We start from the raw sequence: 23,087 nt of genomic DNA, 5'->3' as shown, positions 1-23,087 counted from the left end.
ACCAAAAATAATAAAATATTTTCAAGAAAAAAGAATTAAATGATAACTCTTAATATATGGTTTATATCTGAACTACTCATAGAATTAATCTTTCTTTGGTCACTCATCCATTTATCAAATATTACTGAGTAATATAAGCAATGCATATAGCGCTCAAGTTTTTTTTACAGACTCCATACAACATACAGAGATATGTTCCTATCAATTCTTCAAGATACAGTTAGTTCAAAATGACCATTTCTGTGATTCCTTCCCTGATTTCACTTGGCAATATTTACTATTTTTTCCTTTGTCTATCTATGCAAATTTCACTACCTGTTTACACAGATAAACCCCTACTTTTACTCCTTAGGGGCAGCAAGCTACTTTAACTTAAAAATTGTTTCAATACCTAGTCCTAAGCCTGGAACACAACAGACATGAGGCAGAGGTTTGTTAAATGAACAAATGAATAAACAAAGTATCAGGGGAATGTACACACCAATGAGAATGATCAATCAGCGACAAGAGCATAGTTTATGCAGCATCTCACTGCATTTAAAAATTTTAAATAGTTGACAATATGCATATAACTGATATTCTTGATCCCATATAACTCTCTTATTTAATATCAATGTGAAGCCAGTAAAACAATCCAACTGCAATGTATATTATGTTTCACCATTCACAAGAAACTAAGTGAAGCGGAGGAGGAAAAAAAATCCATAAATGATTAAAGTAATAGGTGAATCAGGTGAAAAGAATGTTGTCTTTTTTAAAAGAAAATGCTGGTAAAATGTTGAGAACAATAATAACTTGAGATTAACTAATTCCACCTCAGCTTTCTTTGAAGGAACATGGTATAAACATGCAACTTGTCAGAATTTCTGAAAGAAAAAATTTCAAAGCTCAGAACCTGCTTAAGAGAGTGGGATGGAAATCTGGGACAACCAAATGCAGAAACAATGACTTACTATGCAATTCAAATCTATTACACTGATCGTGTTAATGTCCAACACAATCACTTCACATTTCTGTAGCTCTTTCTTTATAGCATAGTATTTCATATTTATTAGCTTATTTGATTTTCACAACAACCTAGTGAGGTATGTAGTGCAGATGATATATTATTTGATATATTATTTCCAATTTACAGTTGAGGAAATTAAAGCAATGATAGGGTAAATGACTTGCCAAATATTACACTGCCATTAAAATGCAAAATTGGGTGTAGGGCCTAGGCCTAGGGACTCAGACCCACTGCTTGCAGTGGTTCTCAAACTGGAGCATGTCTCAGAACCACCTGTTAAAACAGAATCTCTTATTAAGAAACAGGCTGGTCTCCAGAGCTAATTCAGTGGGTTTGGGGTGGGGCATTCCCAAGGGAAGCTGATGCTTCTGGTCTAGGGACGGACCTCACTGTGAAAACACACTGATCTGTACCATGCTGCCCCTCCACTGAATTAAGTTCAATTATACTTCAAGTATTCAGAAAGCCTGACTTATCTGATGTTTCTTTCTTACATGAGTTAAGTTTCCTAATAAAACTAAACTGTGTGACAGATGGAAGTGGATTCTTTTAGATGTCACAATAACTTGTCATGAATCAGAAAATACCTAACAAAGACAAATCTCTGGCTGTGAACAAAAAACATCTGATTTACTTCAGGTAAACAGCTATTCTAAACTAACTAAAATGACTGAAGTTTTCCCCAAAAAAGCACTTACTAACTAAATACGTCTTTTTAATTTTATACCCTAATCTGTCATGTCCTCAGAAGTCAACCTCAATTATGTGAGTTACATAAGTTGTTTAACAATAAAAGGAAAAACACACACCAAAATATGAAATGTTAGTATACTTACATTTTCTGTAGTTCCAGTAATTACATGGAGGCCATCATATGTTGATTTAATATACATACCCTAAGAAAAAGACAGCATAGAAAAATAAGTGAAGCAGCTGAAATATTTTCAAGTATATTATAACCTTATTTACAAAAAAAAAAAAAAAGCCCTATCAAATTAGAATTGCCATTGCCCCAGGGATGAATCCATGATCCAATAAGGCTGTCTTTAAACTGGTAAGAAATTCCTCTCTGAATGTTCTGGCTTCTAAAGTTTGCCTGAAGAAGCCTGTACTCAGCATAATCAAATGATTTCTTGAAAAGTGAATTAATTGCCTATGAAACTTACAAAATGCAGCATGGTAATTCAATATCCTGAAGGAAGAACACACCTCACTCCTCTCAAAATCCATACTACATGTTCTGTGGCAAAATAAAAGTTACAATGGGAAATTCAAATATTGGGATGTTATTAGCTTATTATACTTGATTCATATTACAAAATAAAAAGTAGGTTTCTCCAGAGCCACTACAGAACTACTGGAGACAGAAGAATGATAAAATATTGTTTATGTAAAAATTTTTTTCCGTCCCTCTTTTGTGGTATCCTACATTTTCTGCCTTAATTTCTTACTGATGAAGTTTTAATAATTACATCCAATCATCTCTGTATCAATCATTAAGAGGTGGAATTCCCTGGCGGTCCAGTGGTTAGGGCTCTGTGTGCTCACTGCTGAGGGCCCGGGCTTGATCCCTGGTCGGGGAACTAAGATCCTACAAGCCTCACAGTGTGGCCCCCACAAAATTTTTTTTAATTCTAAACAAAAATTAAAAAAAATAATTCGGGGGTAATGTGTGGCAACCCCTCCTCCCAACAAAGAAGGTGAGAGTCCATTTCCATTTAAATAAAGCGATTTTAGAGAAAGCTTCATTAAAGTTTAAAGATTATCCAGAAACCTTCAAATTGTGCAAGCTTTAAGAGCAAATGAAAGCTTTAAATTATGCATAGTGACAGGACCTTAAAAGAAAAAATATCACAAGAAAGTATTCACATTTTAAATATTGAAATATTTTCACTTAAGTAAATCAGAAAAAAAATGGATGATTCTGTGAATGGACTTTTTTCCTGTCTAAGGACGATTCTGTTACTTTAAATTCTCTTCGGGTAAAAATTAACTGAGTTTTACGTCAAAAGTGCTTTGCATCTCAAAATATTGACTTCAAAAATTAAAAAGTACTAATTTTAATAAAGTTGAAGTCTGAAACATAAGGGACTTAATAACTAACAACAATCATTTCAGAAAAAGCATATGTTTTAACAATTATATGAAGTAGACAATTACTATGTTAATTTCCTATAACTTTATATCAATTATATATTTCTACACCTGAATATACATGTGTTTTCACTGAATATAAGTAACAAATAAAAACAAGAAGCAGTAAGTTCATGGCATGGAACTATTAAGAAGTCATTGAGTAGGTTTTAATTCTGAAAAGTCATTTTAGTAATGTCATATGTCTAAGATGTTGGTACCAATTAGAAAAATGGCTAAGCCTGGATCTCTGATGTGAAACAAAATGAATGTAATTTAAAAGATGTTAATTTATCTGTGAATTCTATTGTGCTAAGGACTGTTTTAAGTGTTTGACATTTATTTCACAATAGCCTGTGTGGTACAAACTGTCATTATCTCTGTTTCAGAAATAAGGAAACTGAGGAGTCTGCCAAAGGAGGTGAAGCCAGGTTTCAAGCCCAGGCAATCTGACTCCTAACCACACTCTCTACCATGAGGCAGCTAATTTACAGATTTATTAACAAAAGCGTTGTACACCTTCACTTTTCTTATTAGAACATAATATTTGGAAACTAGATATTGAGTCAAACATTCACTGTTTAACATCTATTCTAAAGAGACTAAGACCTCTCTAGCACACGTATACTACGTGCAAAGCGGTTATAAAGAGTAACTGGGTTTGATATTGTACAAATTTATTTAAATCACCCATCTCTTGTGACAATTATAAGCAAAAGCTTATTATATTATTCTCCACACTTCTTTCAACACTGTGCATTACTGATTATGAATTAAGGTGTTGGACAAGAGCTCTATATAATTTCTTAAATGATTGGGTCATAGAGAAAGTCTAGTCTCCTAAGATAAATGTTTAGAAAAGTCATTATATTCATTGGGATCATAAGAACTCATGAAGATAATCTAGTTATGACTAATGAAATAAAATTCCTATGTAATTACTGCACATACCAGGAACTTTTAAAATGGCAATTGTAAGATAAAGCAAGTATCTATTAGTTATAGGAAGAGGATTTCATCATTATTTATATATAATTAAATGTTATGTAATTTATACTAAAGCTAATTTTTTTCAGATGAACAAAAATATTTTTTAAATGCTTAAGTAAAGAAGGATAGAGCTATGTATAGAGTTCAGTTCTAGCAACTTCATAGCTATGAGCAATAAAATAGAAATAAAGCACATCTTTAAAATGCCACAAAGACATTTTGTTTTATGCAGTATTTTCATTTCTAACCTCAATAAACCATTAGTTGTAACTGCTTTTGATAATCAAGACTGACTTCTTCAGCTTTTTTATCTCCCTCTGGTAGCACTAATGAGAAAAATGGCCAAAAGTCAGGAACCAAAAGAAAGTAAGAGAAGAAACAAGTTGCTTGGATCAGTTTCAAACTAATCATCTTCTGAATAATGAAGAGTCCACAGAAATACATCTGATCACTTGGTCACCTCTGAGAAAGGGTCAAACAGCAGGAGGACATGTAATTCAAATGGCTCTTTTTCTGGAACTGAGATAAATCTGGTCTTCCATTTCATCAAAATCTTCATTCTTCCTTCTTGCATTTTTTTAAACCAATTAATTAATTCTGGAGCTGACTCCAACAGCTCCCTCTCTTCTGTTCAGCTTGCCAAAATGACATTTGCTTCACCGTCTCCAAATGTCGGTTAACCAACGGGAGCCAAAGCCACCTCACAGTCAAGGCAATGGAAGAAGGCATATTTGGAGATAGTCCAAGTGCCTAAACAGCAAAAGAACTCTCTGAGGCAAAGAGGCTTCCCCAAGGATGCTCCCCAAGCCCTTTTCTCTCTATTCAACCTCTCTTGGCTCTGATCTAGTTTTGATATGTTCCAATAGCTCTCATTTTCCTTCCTTTAACTTTCTGCTAATTATTGTTGTTTAAAAGCATTTTAGAAGCTAGTTTGATATATTTTAACCATTACTAAGAACATTTCCCACCATTCCTTATAATGCTCAGGACTGTCAAAACTAAGACATTCTAGGAGATTTGACTAATTAGGTAGAAAGCTGATGAACAATCTATCCAGTTTATCAGTGCAAGAACAAAGCAGTTACCTTTTACCTATGTGAGATGTTCTGTTTTGAAAGAGCCAGAAGACTGTCTGCAGATGTTTTAAGCTGATTAAACTTCATTAAAGCTTGGTATTCTCCCACGTCTTTCTATTTCTTTCCTTCATTTAAACACTTCCTATGGCTAAGCACATGCTAAATGCTACCAAAATCCTCAAATCTATTTCAAATGTGACTGACTAAACTTACTTAAAGGTGGCTGATTTTTAAAACGATGCCTTGAGTAACTCATATAAAATTTCCATTTAGTCATCTCCCCTTTAACATGAATCACAAGAAATGGTTTTACACTTAACTCTTTTTATTAATATTCAACATGTTAGCCTTTTCTTTTCCTCCCTTGGAATTATTTTCCCAATGAAGTGTTGCTGATTGTCCTTTAAAATGGATTTCTCTAAGTAGTTCTAGTTTTAAAGTCATCCTCCTAAACCTCTCATACCTCCCTTTAGCAATCCCAAGTTTAAATGTGGGATAATGGAATAAACTTTGTTAAGTTGTACCTCATTTAGATTTACCTGGATTTAAACCCTGCCTCTACTGTATATTACCTCTATGTCATACACGGCAAACTGGTAAGGACCTGTGAGTAGGTAAGGATACCTACTCTATAGAGTTGTGAGGATGATACCTGGAAAATGGTAGGCACTCACTTGTTCTCTTTTCTCTACCAGCTGTCTTCCAGACTAACTGAATCTGGTGCTTAGCATTTTAAGTTCATGACTATTTCAAAGAGCAGACCCAGCTCTATGTACTTGAAATTTAAAAAATGAAAGACCTGTCCAGGGCTATACCTTCACTGAAAATGAAAATCAAGCTTTCATCTAGTCCATTAATGAGCAATGTGTTGACTCACTTCACATGGTTATTTTCCCCCCCATTATTTCAGTGGTCATTAGAGGGAAAAAAACAGGCTCTTTTCTTAGAACAATACCATCCTCAGAACTGCAAACTCACAGAGCTAGAGGGAGCTTTAAAGAGGATCTAGTCCATCCCTTCCTACCCCCAACATTCTACAGATGGAAATATCAAGGCCAAGGAAGTTAAATTTACTCCCTCACCTGCCCCAGATCACACTCACAGCTCTATTTTATGTAAGTGATTTGTATCCAGGTTTTCTATCTCCTAATCTAATTAGTTCATAATTTCCCACTCTGCAAATCATGCTTAGAGAGATTTCTTTCCTTCAGAACTACTGCAAGGGTAGATATTGAAAGGAAAATCTTTAATACTATGGGTGGAAAGATGCTTTAAATAAAACTGGACGTTGTAAATGTGACCAAAAAGAATAGTAAGAATTTAAATCATAAATATTACTTCAAATAAGTTTATAAACATTAAAATAAAAATTTTAAACTAATCAAAGATATAACATAGATATAACACTTATAGGTTACAATGATGACATACTTTGGCTATGTCTGAGATGCTGAGTTCCATCTTTCCAGGAAAATACAGATAAAAGCCACAAAAAGACAAGGAGCTACAGTTACCCAAAAGTAATTTGTTAAGTAACAGGAGAAAAGTCACTCTATAGAATAGAGGGCTTCAAACCAAAAACTCACTGGTGACCAACAAAGGCTTTGCCCTCGGAAACAGTTATACACACACACACACACACACGCGCGCGCGCACACGCACACGTACGCACACATGCACACACACACACACACATATAAGGCTGAAGAAGAAAGGCCACATAAAAAGTTAAACCTGCATAGAGATCTTTAAGAATATATTATCTGAATTAAGTTGTTAACACTAGTTTTCAAGATTTCTACTTTCTAAAACATCATTAATAGTATCCTTGGAAAATTCACCTCTAGGGAGAAAGTAGAAACGCTGTAGCAACAAACTAACATGTAATAGTTGTGTAGTAGGTAAGATATTCTACAGCCAGTTTCTTGTTTTTTGTCTCTCCCTCATTAATATTAATATTATATGCTTTCTTTCTAGAGACTCATTAAAGGAAAAGCTCTCCCTTGGGTTAAATTTAGAACCAATACAATTTTTAATCAGGTGAACAAAATATAGAAGATGATTATCTTTATTATGACATAATAAAAAATACATCTCATAGATGTTAGCCTAGTTTTAGCAATATCCACCTGCTTACTCACCCTTAAAAGAAAGAGTAGAATTATAAAGAATATCAGGTTTGTTTAGCTTACACAACCTAAGGGAAGAGAGACCTATTAAAACTGGAACAAACAAAAGCAAAATAAACAAAACACTCATTTTCATGGGCAGGTAACACTGTGGTTCTTATTATAAAACTCATAACTTAAACTTCCTTTAAACCTAAGGAACTTTGGTAGGGGGTGAAAATGTAACTAAAGCTAATTTATTTAGCAAAGTAAACAGGATAATTCAGAAATCACCATTTTAAATTCTCTTTCATTTTCATTTACCTTTATAAAACTTATCATGACTGACTCCCACTACCTCAATTCCTCTAGGGAAAAAAAAACCCAAACCATTCAAAGTTTGTTAAAATTCATGGATTCTCATGTTTGGGGACTGCTCTGCCCATACCATTAGCTGTCTGTTGATGGGTGGTGGCTTTGATAAACATGGTATCTCTTACCAGCCCTTCACTTGGTTTGATGTTTGCCAGCTGAATCACTTCAAGGTGGGCAGACTGCGAAACTAGAGGATCTGATGACAGGGATATGATGTGGTCACAGACTCCAGAAAGAGTTTTACACTGAAAGCAAAAAAACAAAAAGCAAAAAAACATTATGGTAAATACACGTTGTAAGTAACATATAAATCACTTTTTATTATAACATTTTTTACAAGGAAAAATAAAAAACAGTAGAAGAAAGTAGTTTGCATTTTATTCTATGAAGTCTGTATGAAAAAGGTATTCAGGTTAAGAAATACCCACACATAAAGCACACCTATATTCTAAATTATGGATATAAGAACTACATATCAAAATATTCAAGAAAGTTATGGTTATGTTTTGTTTCTATTATTTGATTCATCAGACCTAAAATAAAATGATTATTTCTAAACAATCTTAATAATCTGAAAACTTCTTGATGCCAACCGTTAGATGGAAGTGAATTCAATAAGTTCAAAAACCTTGATGGTTTTTACTTCATGGTCAGAAAAGTTTAGAAAACAATCCAGCCAAAATCCAGGGAAGATGAATCTTCCAAATCTGCTCGGTGAACTCCTCCCACTCATTTGTCTAGACTCTCCTGCTCAAGGTTACCTTTCCAAGCTCCCCCTTACCTCCAGGCAAAGTTTGGCACTCCCTCAATCCTGCTTTCTCAATGTTCTATGAACAGTCTGAAATTGTATGATAACTTCATTCTGAAGCTCTCTAAGGCAGGGACCATGTCCTACTCATCTCTGACTTCTCTTCCTCCCCTACCCCTGGTAGACAGATCCTAGAACATATTAAGGCAATTAATATGAGTTGAATAAACTGAAGAGCAAATGAGCTTTAACAATTAGTAGACTCGCTTGATTGAGGACAGAAAGCTAGTGCTTTAGTTAGTATAAATCTATTCATGCTGATAGAGAATAATAGATTTAATGTATGTTACAGCCATAATAGTATGGTTAAGATTGAGACATGGTAAAATCATGAAGAAAGTAGAACATAAGTGAATGAAGCTTGGAATATACTGTTCTAAAATGTTCTGGCCCTTGGATGCTTCACAGACTCTCATTTACTTACTGAAGCCTGGTTGTCCAACATTGGAGGTTGTTTAATTTTGTTTTTGTTTTCTTGACTTTACTGTAGGAGGAGCTACAATTTTGCAGCACTCAAGGTGTCACCTTGTATTCATCTCCAACATGTTACATTTGTTCTTTGACCACTGCATTACTCTACTGTAAGGGAGAGAGTCCCCTCCTTCTGGTCAGGACTCTTTATTTGCTGCATTCTGTACATGGTCCATGGCCTCAGTCTTTGCTGGGCTCAGCTTCGTCACCCCACAGAAACTGCCAGGCTAAATTTCTCCCCCTTCTTGCAGTCCTGCTCTTTGCTTTTCACGGCTGCACTTTTATTGTGGCTATCAGCTCCTAAGGACAGACAGTGGACAGCATGCAAAGCACATGGGCTTGGTATGAAGATATGTAGGCACTCACCACACTGCCAGTTACTTGCTGCGTGTCTGTGAGCAAGTTGTTTTATATCCTTGAGGTTTAGTTTACACATGTAGAAAATGGGGTAATAAAGATTACTTTACATGGTTTGCATGACTAATCAGGATAATGTATAAAAAAAAAGTCTGATATGGTTCCTATCCAAAGAAGACACCAAATAAATGCTTATTCTCCCCTGTTGCTTTCCATAAGCTCAAAGGGCTCAGCTCTTACTCATGGAATGAATTATGTCATATTCTTAATGCCATGGCCTTGCTGACCATCTTACAATGACCAGTAATCACATTGCACGGTCATGATGGAGAGTTCACATCTCTTTACTCTCTCTGATATTCAAGTTTCAGTGCTCTCAAGAGATACAATGAAGGTAATTACCCTGAAGAGCTGCTAAGCAAAGTGCCAACAGGAAGACCACCTCTCAGAAATAGGGAACCTTACAGGGCCAGCCTCATGGGCATGTGACCTGTGCACAAGGGCCTGCATTTAGCATTATGCTTTGCTGGTGCCATTTTGGAATTCTTAATTGTTTTTGAACAAGGGGCTCCATATTTTCATTTTGCACTCCCATATTATATAGCCCATCCTGGGACCCCAGTCTCTCTGTGTGTGTGTGGTTTTATTTTTATTTCTCTTGAAAATATTCATCAGCAGCCACGGGGGAAAAGACAGAATGGCAGCACTTTACAAAATCTGGCTACAGTTCAAATTGCTACTGTTTGGCAAGAAGAAAAACAATTTGGGGCAGATTTAAATCTTTTAACTATTCTTTTCCTTCCATATGTGGTTTCATTTTCATTCTTATTTTCTCTTTATCTCAAGGGGGTGGAAAACAATGCTAATGTGAAGGGTTTCTATATAGGATACTTAAATTGCATGATAATCTGAAAATTAGTAAATCAGTATGCTAAAAAGAACGCTTTGTGGTTTCTACAAACTGGGGCATATTTCAAAAGAGTCCAACGTATAAATAAATAGGAAGGTAATGGATATACAAAAATGGCTCAACATGTGTGCATTACAACACTCAGGGCCTCATATAACACGCTGGTAATGAGCAATAGTAGCTCTCCTATTCAAGCACTGGAAGCACTTAAAAGTGGAGTAGAAGGAAGAGAGGCAGAAATACTACATTGTAGGTGTTTTTACAAAAAAAAAAAAACCAATTAAATCTACTGTATTAAGTCGCAAATCATTTTTCCAGATTTCTCTTCTTGAGTAATTTTGTTTGCCAAATGTCTGCTAAGTGCTAAGTCTGCCAGGAATACGAAAGATGAGCAAAACACTGACTTTACCAGCAAAGCTATCAGGATTTAATAGATTAAAGATTTTGGAAAAAATAATAGAAAGACTTAGAAAAGAAACTCCATTAGAACCTTGCTGCCTGTTTTAGAGATAATGTACCAGAATCTTTATACTGTAGCAATTTGGCACTTGGCTAAATAAGCCAATTAGAAGGGGTATAAAATGGCCTGGCTTTAAATGCTAATTCTATACTCATTACTGTATCATACATCAAGCCACTGCAGGAAACCACATTAAGGGTACTACAGCAAAGTTCCAGGGAAGTTATTTATTTTTATTTATTTATTTACTTATTTATTGAACTTGAAGTAGGGTTTAGAACTTCTTTTTCTTTTTTTATACAATTTTTAAGGGTTACTTTCCACTTACAGTTATTACGGAACATTGGCTATATTCCCCTTGTTGTACAATACATCCTTAAGCCTATCTTACATCCAATAGTTTGTACCTCCCACTCCCCTACCCCTATACTGCCCCTCCCTCTTCCACTGGTAACCACTACTTCGTTCTATATATCTGTGAGTTGGATTCTTTTTTGTTATATTCACTGGTGTGAATGAAGAATGTTGCCTGCCATATCAGCAAAAAAAGGATGCTGAGGCCACCAAGCCAACAGCCACTACTGCTGCCCCCCAACAGTGAGCCCTGAGGGAACTCAGAATGGAGACAAATGGGCTGCCCACTACCAAGCCCTCAGCCACTGCAGCCATCCTCAAAGGTGCACCCTGAGGTGACTTGGGATGGGAAAGAACAGGATACTGGCCTTAGATAGCTAAGGTGCATATCAAAAGAATGATTTCAATGAGCCGAGGCTCTTATATCTTCCCGTACATAGAAAAGTACTAAATTCATTAACTTGAGATGTCTGGTTTTCTTAATTAACATATTTTTATGTTCCCACTACCTGGTCTTTGTTGCAAAAACCCATGCATACCCTGGCCCCTTCCTTACCTCTTCGGAGCAGTCCCTCAGAGATATCTGAGAGGCTGCCTCTAGGGCTTGAGTCCTCAGAAACTCCGCCAAATAAAACATAATTCTCAGCTTTTAGATTGTGTATTTTTTTCAGCTGACACTAGTTTGTTGTATTTTTTAGATTCCACATATAAGTGACATTGTAGAGTATTTGTCTTTCTCTGTCCAACTTATTTCATTTAGCACAATGCCTTCCATATCCTTGTAAAAAGTGAATTTTTTCCTTCAGTGAATTTGTGATATTATGTTGTTTTAAAACACAGTATTATCTATTGCTACCTAATAGTCCAGAAAAAGAAATTAACTATAATATAGCAAGAAAAATATATTCTTTATTATTAAAAGTTAACATCAACATTATACCATGTGTCCCGCACAACGCTAAATACTTCATTATTTCATGTATCCTTTTAACAACTTCCTGAAGTAGGTAGTATTATAGCCAGTTTAGCAGATGAGAAAGCAAGGCTAAATAAATAGACAAAGGTCATTGCCTTGGCCAAAAAAAACCCCAAAAAACCAACTTGAATCCTTAATCATTATGCTTACCATCTCTTACTTCGATCCTTGAATCTCCATTTGTTTCTGATCAATTTCATTTTTGTATTGTTTAAAAGCTATGTCAGTATTAAATGGATGTTGTATAACATGTTTAAACTACACAGTATAATGAAATATAAGGTGAGCCTGCAAGTGTTCTTGCAATTTAGAATACAGTTTAGATAAGGACTAGTAGATCTGAGACTATGAAAGACACAGCTCTCTGGGAAAACTTGAAATTTTAGCAGCAAAAGGACAACTCTTTTCTAGCGAGAAGATAACTGGTAACCACTTGTATAAAGGGGATTCTTCTGCTATTTTTGCAATATAAATACCAAAGGGTTTTAAATTCTATTTATCTTTAGTTCTAAAAGCAGAAGGAAATTTTTAAATTTTAAATTAAAGCCTAGTAAATAATATGTCTTTAGTAAAGTTAAAGGGAACATAAAATGGCAATGAGTATTATAACTGATCCTCTGGATTCTGTTTATACTACCCAAAATGGTGACAAAGGATTTGTGACTGAATAGCAGTTAACAGAGGGCTAGCTATGACTTAAGAAACTTTTAAAACAAAAGAGTGTCATGGGCTGGATTTAATGGTATTGTCTTTTTTTCCTCTCCAGTTGTTTATATTAATTTCAAATATGAATTAACATAATTATAGAGCATATTCTCAGGAAGAAATGGGACGTTTTCATACTCTGTTCTGTATACATACTATATTTTATATAGGTTTGCATATAGTGTATGGCTGGTTCACCCAAATCTAAAAGTTCTTAAGGGGAAAAAAGATCTGAATATAGCACGGTTAGTATAAAATAAACAGCGGTTTTTAAAAAGTCGTGAAAGCAACATTTTAGTCACTGTGAAGATACGAAAAACAGCAACCTTACGTTAATATATTAACCAATTAGCAGATAGCATTATTTCATTATCTCTGAACAGCATTCTTTCATTATCACTGAATTTATTATACACTTTTTAGATTAATATGTGAAGTTTTAGCTTTTGTATTTTAAAAAGGAAATGTAGAAAGCATTCTAAGTACAGACAATAGTGAAAAGCTAAGGAGTAGGTAAGAAGTCTTAAGTTAGCCTCTTAGCCTCAGAGAACACTGAGCCAGACATGATTGAGCTACTTATAGTATTTTTATTTATGTTTTTCTAAATAAGTGGAATACTGGTTATTTTTCTGAGTATAGTGGAGGAAATGAATAGAAATATCTTTAGATTTAAAAATCAGACATTCATTTGACGAAGGAAAAAACCTTAGGTTCATAAGCTTAACAAAAGGTTTTACAAAAGGAAATTTCTACTTTCAGATATACACATACATAAAAGGGACAAGAGTATAAAACCAAGATGAACTGAGGAAACAATAAACAGATGAATATGCATTTTAAGATGGCAAGAATGATGTGAAAGCTACAATTTAAGTATAGCTTAAATAATCCAGGTTTCTTATCAGTAACCTGGAAAACAATAACAAAAGTTTCATTTTGATAAATAGTGTGTACATATTAAAAGTTATTGATATAAATAATAGTTCAATTAAAATAGTCCAGAGGACAGAACATATTTTATTGTTTGGTTTATATATTAGTATAATTCAGTATTATAAATCACACAACTCTGTGCCAACTGAGCAGGATATTTGCATCATCTTTGGTGAACAAGAGAGGCTTTGTTTTTAGAAAATAGTGCAAATTTATTCCATATTAAATAGTGAGAACTCTAAATTATATAAGCCTCATTCAGAAATACAGTATTTGTAGTACTTGCCAGATCTCTGTTGAGCTAGCAATTTTGCATTTCTAATTATAATGGTACCCTAAACCTACTGTATAGCACAGGGAGCTCCACTCAATGTTCTATTATGACCTAAATGGGAAAAAGAATGGTTTTTTTCCCATTTATTTATGACCTAAATGGGAAAAAGAAAAAGAAAAAAATGAATCACTTTGCTGTACATCCGAAACTAACACAACATTGTAAATCAACTATACTGCAACATAAAATAAAAATTTTAAAAAAAGACACAGGAGTGAACAATCACAGGTAAATCTGAAAGGGCAAAATTGATAAAGAGAATTTAAATTGATATTTAAAAGTATTAATCTACATACATATTCCCCAACACAGGAAGAATTTCTTGCTCATATGAGTAAAGAGAATTGAATAGACAGTTTTTTAAACTTAAAAAACTAATACAACAGAGTAAAATTTCAACTTTAAACCCATGTAAAAATTATATTTGTACACAGCAAAGATTAAAGAGTTTCAAATAGCTTCAGAAAGCAACTATATTTGCAAATAAATAATAAAGGTCATATGAACTTTGCTCCAACAAGGCCTGGAAAAGTCTGCAATCCCTTTAGCTTTCAAACTCTGATGGTGGGGAAAAAACACAACAAAACAATTAGCAAAACGGAAAGAAATCACCACCACCACTGCTTCATTAAGCCATGCATTCATTCAACAATCACTGGGTATCTGCTCCATGATTCAAATGCCACTGCTATGCTCAAGGATTTCTCAACCCGGGACAGTGTTTCTGGTGATGTATTTGGCTTTGTCCTTAACATCACTGACATTAACCTTGTGTTCCTGATCACGGAAAAGAAGCAATAACACTTTAAAATAATAATCATCTAAGAATGATGAAGTCAGTACGAAACAGTGAGAGAACATCAGTCCCAAATGTGCACCTACATTGATGAGCAAGAAGTGGACGCATGACACTTCCAACTTCCAACTACCTTCCTGAGACATCCTGGTCTGAATTAAAGGTGGGACAAGAGCCTCCATTGCTCCTTTGATTTCTGATAGGGAAACAGTCAGCTGGAAACCAGAACTGGATCTGGGAAAATCTCTACCCTATTTGCCTGCTCTCTCAGGGGCAGGAAGCAGAGCCAGGCAGGCTTGCAGGGAGTCCCCAGACAGATGAGAGGAGTACTCATTCGTGGGCACACTACTTTCCAGGCTCAAGATTAACAAGGGTCTGGACATATTAGTGGCTCGAATAAGATGTAGGTTATTAGGAAGATGATTTAATTTTACTTTAGATTCAAACAGCAAGAGTGAAGCTGTTCATTATGATTGGATGAGCTTCTGGAAAATCCAGGCACTATATATACAGCTTATGGGCAAATAGGGAACAAATAGCAGAGACCTGGGAGCAATTTCTTTACATATAGTAGAGAAATTCAAAGTTTCCATATACGATTTTATGGAGAAAAGAGCTAATTGCATTGTACCAGTTATTAGTTTACTGGTTCTCAGCTCCAAATTCACCCTTCAGTGTTTCCTCTATGATGACAGGCAGGTCTCTTCAAATATATCTACTTCCCAGAAAGGACAGTGTTAAGTTTGTGCCAGTAGAGGGTGCTGGAGGGATACTGCAGGGAGAAGGAGGCTTCTCTTCCCTTTGGGCAGTGTTTTGCTTTTTCTTGCTTCTGCTACAAGGTCCATCAGTGATACACGTGTGTGGGGACATCCATGATGCCCAGACTATGCAGTCCCTCAGTGACCTCACAGCCTCAGTCTGGGCTCAGTGACCACCATTCTGTGGCCCTCTCAGCCTCATACCCACGTCAGCACCCCGCTCTCTCTCTGAGCTCTCCTGCCAGCATCACTTGCCTGTATCCTGGAAGGTTGTTTCCTGCTTGTCTGGGCCAGCTCTGGTTTAGGCAACTCAATGAAGCCGCAACCTGACTGTTCTAATGATTTCTGACCCTCAGTGTGGGGGAAGGTGTCCACCTCAAGCTGTCCTTCCTTGGGTACTCTCCCCCAGTCCTAGGGCATGCTTTAGAGTCTCTTTACATCTATATCGGTACTCTTCTATCACAGTTTAGTAATTATTTAGATTAAACTTCCCTTGTTTAAGTTACCATGTGATATTCATCTCCAGACTGATTCAATTATCTTTTTGAAGAAATCTTTACATTTATAGTAACAATAACTATAGTTTTTAAAAATCCATAGTGTCTTTGATCACATAAAGAATGGTCTTAGATTAAGATAGTCCTTCAATTTCTCTCTCTCTCTTTTTTTTTTTTCTGGTACGCGGGCCTCTCACTGTTGTGTCCTCTCCCGTTGCGGAGCACAGGCTCCAGACGCGCAGGCTCAGTGGCCATGGCTCACGGGCTCAGCTGCTCCGCGGCATGTGGGATCCTCCCAGACCGGGGCACGAACCCGTGTCCCCTGCATTGGCAGGCGGACTCCCAACCACTGTGCCAACAGGGAAGCCCCAAATTTCTCTCTTTTATGTGGTCATACTGTTTTCTACTGATCTTGTGAGTTAGTCACCAAAGATTTATGGCATTTAGACCTTTGAAATCACAGACACTCCAATCCCCCAGCGTAATCAGAAAGGCTAATTTAGTTTGTTCACAGCTAGTAAGTGCCAGAATGGGGTCAGGACACAAAATCTTTTTAACTCTCAAATTGCTGCTCTTTCTGTTACATTACTCAGCCTCACTTGACTCAACAACTAAAATGAACACTCTTTGAGAGTGAGGATTGTACACTCTGAGTCAATCTGAATATGAAAGCATTTTACAATGCATAATGTTTTCAGCAAATGTGATATTAGCAAAAACATCCATAATATACCAACTTACATACTGTCTATCCAAATCATAAAGACACACTAAAAAGACAGTGAAAACAGATTATTTTGATTTTTTTATGTGTGGTTACATTCCCATTAGTATACACACATTTTTTTTTGTCCCATAAAAGACAAACAACTTCTAATTCCATCATATTCTATCTGGATGTCTTCATTCCTGCACAAGACATCAGTTGTGGAGAACTTAATTTACAGTTAAAAAATTTATAAAGCAATAAAGCACCAAACTGCCAAAACCTGAAGATAATCTAATACGACACTCAAGAAATCAAGGCCTATTTTGGTAATAGAGTTAGCGTGCTTCTTTACATTGACCACAAAGACAGTGAAGGGGGCCAAAATAGAAGGGTCACATTAACTTTCAAACAAAGAAGCATCCTAATGCTTTATATCTACAAAACTCAGTATTACAATTCATGTTTCAATGAGACTGACCATAATTTGTATGTTCAAATGCTACAGTTACAACCAAAATGTCAACCATACAAAAACATTCAGTTTGCAATGGCCCAAGATCACAGCTTTAAGAGAAGCGTCTATAATTGGCAAAGCTGCCATTTCACAGCTTCAGGGACCAAAATAAGATTATTTTTATAAAGTAATTAGACCGCCACTGTTTTCAAGAAATCTCTAAAGATAAAATATTAATATGATGACTTTTATTATGGGGCATGCTGCTGCCCTAGTACTTACATCTGCAAGGTTTTGGGAGATTAGAAGAGGGAAACTATGCTTACATAAATGATATGATATAGATGGTGGGGCAAAGTCTAAAATGACCTTCTAATTTTCTCCTCCAGGCTCTTCTCTTAACCTAACTGTTGGTTCTATGCGGTTTTAGCCATTTCTAGTCTAGATAGCGGAGAAGGAACAATAATCTCAACCCAAATGGAGCTTCAGAGTAAAGAACGCATACACTTAAAGGAAGGAAAAAAGTACACACAAAATTTTCATGAAATGAAACAAATAGTTAACAAGCCAAAACAAGCCTAATTCATGATCAAATCTAAATAAATAATGAAAAAAATAGCTTGGAGAGAAAAGAGAGAAGAGAGAAGAGAGAAGAGAGAGCATTCATGAAAATACCCTGTAAACTGTAAAGTACTACACAACGAAAAGATAGTGTTAACACTAAAATAATAAAATAGGCATTTACATTATTTATTACTCTCATTATCTTTATAAAAACGATGAGGATAAAATGCTAGCACAAAGCAAGTGCCATATACAAGATCACACTGTTGGTTAATGTAAAAGGTGTATTTGAGTTCAGTACAATCTGATTTAAACAATGTGACTTTAATGATCAATGCCTGGCCTGGGATTTCCATGAGCTTATCAAAGCTGACAAGTGTTCGCGGTTCACCAGCGAGAGCAGCAGAGCTGTGACAAGCAGAATAAGTCTGCTAAAGCACAAGGTCTGAAATGGCTTCTCGGCAATGCTTCTCTCTCCAGATTCAAAGATTGTAGTGAAAGGTGGCAGTAAGGGGAAAGTAGGGTAGAGAACTGAAGAGAACTCCAGATTCCCTGCATCTGATTTCCTGTATAAAACAAGGATCTGTGCAGAGCAAAAACAGATGGGCTCCAGCATGCCAGGGAACACAAAATCAGCGACAAAGCCTAACTGAGAGGGAAATATCAAATCAAGAGAGGTGAAATATATTCCTCTTTATCATCAGGTGACAAGCATTCAGATATATAGTACATTGATATCTGCATTTCCTCTTGTCCTTTATGGTCACACTCTGCCATCTGTCCCATTATATTTAATGGCAAATTCCAAGGAAACCCAAGCTGCCCAGTCTCCTTTTATTCATTCTCACATTTCATATTGATGGACATCTCTGTCTACCACTGAAACCAACCAACCCTCTTTTCTACCCAGCTTTTTGGTCCTCAGAGTCTACTACTTTCTCATAAACAACTCTCTCCAATTTTAAAGATAAAAAAGCTGAACAGGAAATGTAACCTATGGATTGTCCAAGTTTCTTTTGACTATTTCATTATGTAGAGAATAAAACTATCCATTCAAGGCCATCAGGATTATAAACATAATAAATACTTACTTTTATAATGAGAAATTATAAAAGTAACATAAACTAACTGAAGAAACTTGGGAGGACATTTGAAATGAACAAACAAAAAACATCAGCTATCATCTTACCAAATAAACACAGTAAATATTAATATTGAATATTTTCTTTTTCAATTTTCAATGGTGATTTATTCTGTGTTTATAATGCTTTGAATCTGGTTTTTACTTAACATTATCATTTAGAATGTTTCCATTAATATTGTCACAAAATATTTTTGGTATATTCATTTATTTATTTATGGATAATTTATTCATAAATCATATATTCACAAATACAACTTCAAATAGTATTAAATAGAATATTTAATCCTGTGAATGCACCATAGTTTACTGAAGCATTAACCTATTATTGCCTATTTTTCATTATTACATATAATTCTGCTATAAACTCTTTCTACAGAAAACGCTATTATGTTTTAGAATTTATTTTTAGACTAGATTCCCAAGATAGTATAGGAATATGGACTCTGGGGCCAGACCAACTGTGTCACTTGGCAAAAGTCATCTAACCTCTTTATGCTTCCGTTTCCTCATCTGTAAAATGGAGATGATAGTAATAATACCTACCTCAGAAGGTTGTTATGAGGACCAAATGAGTTAGTTTATACCGAGCATTTAAAATAGTGCCTAAGGCATATGTTAAACACTACATAAATGTTAGTACAGTATTAATGTTTTTGAGCCTTGAAATTGACTAAAACTTAAAAAGGTTTTATGAACGTACATGCCTAGCAATACGGTGTGTCCATTCTAATTTCTTCAGATTCTCACCAGCATTTGGATATTTTTAGTGTGTGTTAGCATGTGTATTTGTGTTTATGAATTGATCGGTGAAAATTTGTATTTCATTAGTTTTACAGGAAATCCTTGTTTTCTGAGGATAACTGCCACTGGAAAGTAATGGTAGTCTTTGTGGTTTAATTTAGAAATACAGAGCTTGTCTCTTTAAAAAATACATAAATTCAATGATATTTGCATTATATTTTTGATTTATCATTAAAAACCCTCATTTAAAAAATAGTAGTTAGAACTCATATACTTTTTTATTCCTCTCCATCTGTTATAGACTCAAAGTTTGTATCCCCCCCAAATTCATATGCTGAAACCTAATCCCTAGTGTGATGGTATCTGCAAGTGGAGCCTTTGAGAGGTAACTGGGTCATGAGTTTGAAGCCTTCTTGAATGGGATTAGAGTCGTTATAAAAGAAACCCCACAGAGCTCCCCTTGCCTCTTCCACCATGTGAAGACCCTCTATGAATCAGGGAACAGGCCCTCACTAGACACCAAATCTACTGGTGCCCTGATCTTGGACAGCCTAGCCTCCAGAAGAGTGAAAAATGTTTGTTGTTTAAGCCACCCAGTCTACTGTATTTTTGTTAAAGCAGCGGGAACGAACTAAGACACCATCTCATCTGGTTTCGTTGTTCACCTTCAGGCCTTTGCTACCACAACCTTCCTATCCTGGAATTCAACTTTTGTTTCATTTATTTGGTAAACATATTCAAGTATACTTTTCAAAATGGTCCTTTACTGATCTTGCTGATCTAAAAATATCTTTTTATTGCTTTCACTTGTGAATGATAATTTAGTTAGATATAAACAGTTTTGCTTCAAAGGCTTATGGATTTTGTTCCATTGTCTTCTGGCAGTTAGGGTTTCAGAGTAAATATGTGAATACACTCTAAAATTTGTTTCTTTGAAGTCAAAACCTCACATCTCTCTCTTGCCACTGGTTGAATGAATGTAAAGTTGCTTCTTGCCATAGAAATTGTAAAATGTTACAGAAAATATCTTGAAATTTTTCTTTTTTTAAATTGAAGTATAGTTGATTTACAATGATGTGTTAGTTTCAGGTGTACAGCAGAGTGATTCAGCTATACACACATTTATATCTATTTTTTTCAGATTCTTTTCCCTTACAGGTTATTACAAAATATTGAGTATAGTTCTCTGTGCTATACAGGAGGTCCTTGTTGGTTACCTATTTTATATACAGTAGTGTGTATATGTTAATCCCAAACTCCTAATTTATCCTTCCCCCCACCTTTCCCCTTTGGTAACCATAAGTTTGTTTTCTATGTCTGTGGTTCTATTTCTGTTTTGTATATAAGTTCATTTGTTGTTGAAGCTGTTATCTTCCCAACACATTTTCTGACTTTGTTGAGTAATCCAAATTTCCCTATTTCTATTTCTAAATTATTCTATTATATCTTTGTTTCCTATTACTTTCTTTCTTAGAAACTAACAATTAATTGAAGGTGGGTTATCCATAATCTATACTCCATAGCTATTATCTTCTCTCATTTTTTGTCTTTTCAGTAATTTACTAAATAACTGAGCATCATTAAAGTTTATCTTGTGTCTCACTGTTTCAATTTTCTTCAATATCCAGTCTGCTTTTTGCTGCTTTCAGCATGGTTTAATTTCTTTTTCCATGTTCTGAGTTTTAGAGACTGTTTTCTTAGTCCATATTATGCTCAGTTTAAAGTGGCCTTACCTTCTTTATAGTATGGTATTCTATTTTAATAAAACAATGTTCTTTTAGTTCTTATTGAGAATATTAAATAGATGTTCTTAATAAACTTACTTCATGGGGAAAGATTTTCTTCTAATATATGAGAGGATACTTCCTCTTCTCTTTCCCATTCTTTTTCTTTACTCATCTTTAAATAGAGATCTATGTCAGGAAAAGACACACCTCACAACTTTCCTGAGCTATCTCAGTTTGCCCAGGTATTGAAGAACACTCTGATGCTTGTACTGCCTCTGGAATTCCTAGGATAGAGCAGGTTTTCATAAGTGATAAGTTCTCCTTCCTCTTGACAAATGCCTCCCTTACCTTCCAGACAAAATAAAGATATTGGGTCTGGTCTGAGGCGGTTTATGTTCTAGTGCATATCTCAAGCTACTGTAATCTCTACTAGGTTATATGAGTACACATACCTTACATATTAAGAACAAAGTCTCTTACAAATATTGAATCATTATGCTGTATACCTGGAACTAACATAATTTTATCTTAGTAATTTTTTTTTAATTGTTAAAATTTACCTTAAAAAAGAGCAAAAGCTCAAAAAATGTTAAATCACTTGACTAAGGTCACTGAGATAGAAAGTGATAGAACTAGGATTCAGACACAGATTTTTAGACTCCAAGTGATTTCTTCTATATTACAGGAAACGTAGAAAGAGACTTTTCTGAAAATTTTGTTTTAAAGAAAGTATTCCACTGTAAAGTTAACTATGCTTCAAAAATAAATAGATAAATAAATAAAGTATCCCAGCATTACATACCAAGTGGAATACTATACTATTTTATTATTTTTAAAAAATAATTCTTACTGTTAGAAAAGTAATACACAAGTATACAACCTTCTAGTGAAGGCTGGGCCATCCTTGCGTAAAAAGGCCAGGAAGGGCAGGAGAATAATAACATGAAAATACAAGTGCTTTCTGAGCTGAATTGATTGGTTAATGCAATCCACTGTCTCAATCATTATCAGACAAGATCTTTAAATTCTCACTAGCTGAAATGCAAAATCGCCAAAGTAAATATATTGCATTTATTTCTAAACTTCTTCAATGTTATTTATGCTGTCACTCATCTCTAATAGAGGTGAAGTTATTAGGGCAGATGAGCGTTAACCAAGAAATGGATTAACAAAGAAAAGCAGCAGCAAGGGCTTCCCTGGTGGCGCAGTGGTTAAGAATCTGCCTGCCAACGCAGGGGACACGGGTTCAAGCCCTGGTCCGGGAAGATCCCACATGCTGTGGAGCAACTAAGCCTGTGCGCCACTACTGAGCCTGTGCTCTAGGGCCCGTGAGCCACAACTACTGAGCCCACATGCCACAATTACTGAAGCCCGCGTGCCTAGAGCCTATACTCTGCAACAAGAGAAGCCACCGCAATCAGAAGCCCGTGCACCTCAACGAAGAGTAGCTCCTGCTCATCACAACTAGAGAAAGCCAGTGTGTAGCAATGAAGACCCAATGCAGCCAAAGGTAAATAAATACAATAAATAAATTTATTAAAAAAAAGAAAACCAGCAAACTTCATTAAGAAGAAAGAAGATGCCTTTCTACAAAGTATAATGTACTCATACTCAGTATTTCTAGTAATAAAATGAAACACATGCAAAGTCATGAATTGATTCAATAAATATGGCCAAGTTAAAATTTAGAAGGTTGGT

At 35.3% G+C, this 23,087-nt stretch overlaps 1 protein-coding gene across 5 annotated transcripts in view; it reads right to left on the bottom strand.

Annotated features, from left to right (window-relative positions):
* Positions 1-23,087, bottom strand: part of CNKSR2 (connector enhancer of kinase suppressor of Ras 2) — a gene marked incomplete at both ends in the record, with an annotated part of 254,832 nt that overhangs the window by 134,952 nt on the left and 96,793 nt on the right. For all 5 annotated transcript variants that reach the window (XM_082864886.1, XM_082864885.1, XM_082864887.1 and 2 more), the window contains 2 exons: positions 1,846-1,905; positions 7,817-7,936. In XM_082864886.1, the coding sequence (XP_082721012.1) occupies positions 1,846-1,905; positions 7,817-7,936 (180 nt within the window). The remainder of the gene's footprint in view (positions 1-1,845; positions 1,906-7,816; positions 7,937-23,087) is intronic.

The sequence above is a fragment of the Leucopleurus acutus genome (genome assembly GCF_964270905.1).
Source record: "Leucopleurus acutus genome assembly, chromosome: X".
NCBI classification, from domain to species: Eukaryota; Metazoa; Chordata; class Mammalia; order Artiodactyla; family Delphinidae; genus Leucopleurus; species Leucopleurus acutus.
Note: the sequence above shows the minus strand (reverse complement) of the source record. Positions and strands in the feature narration are given on the sequence as shown.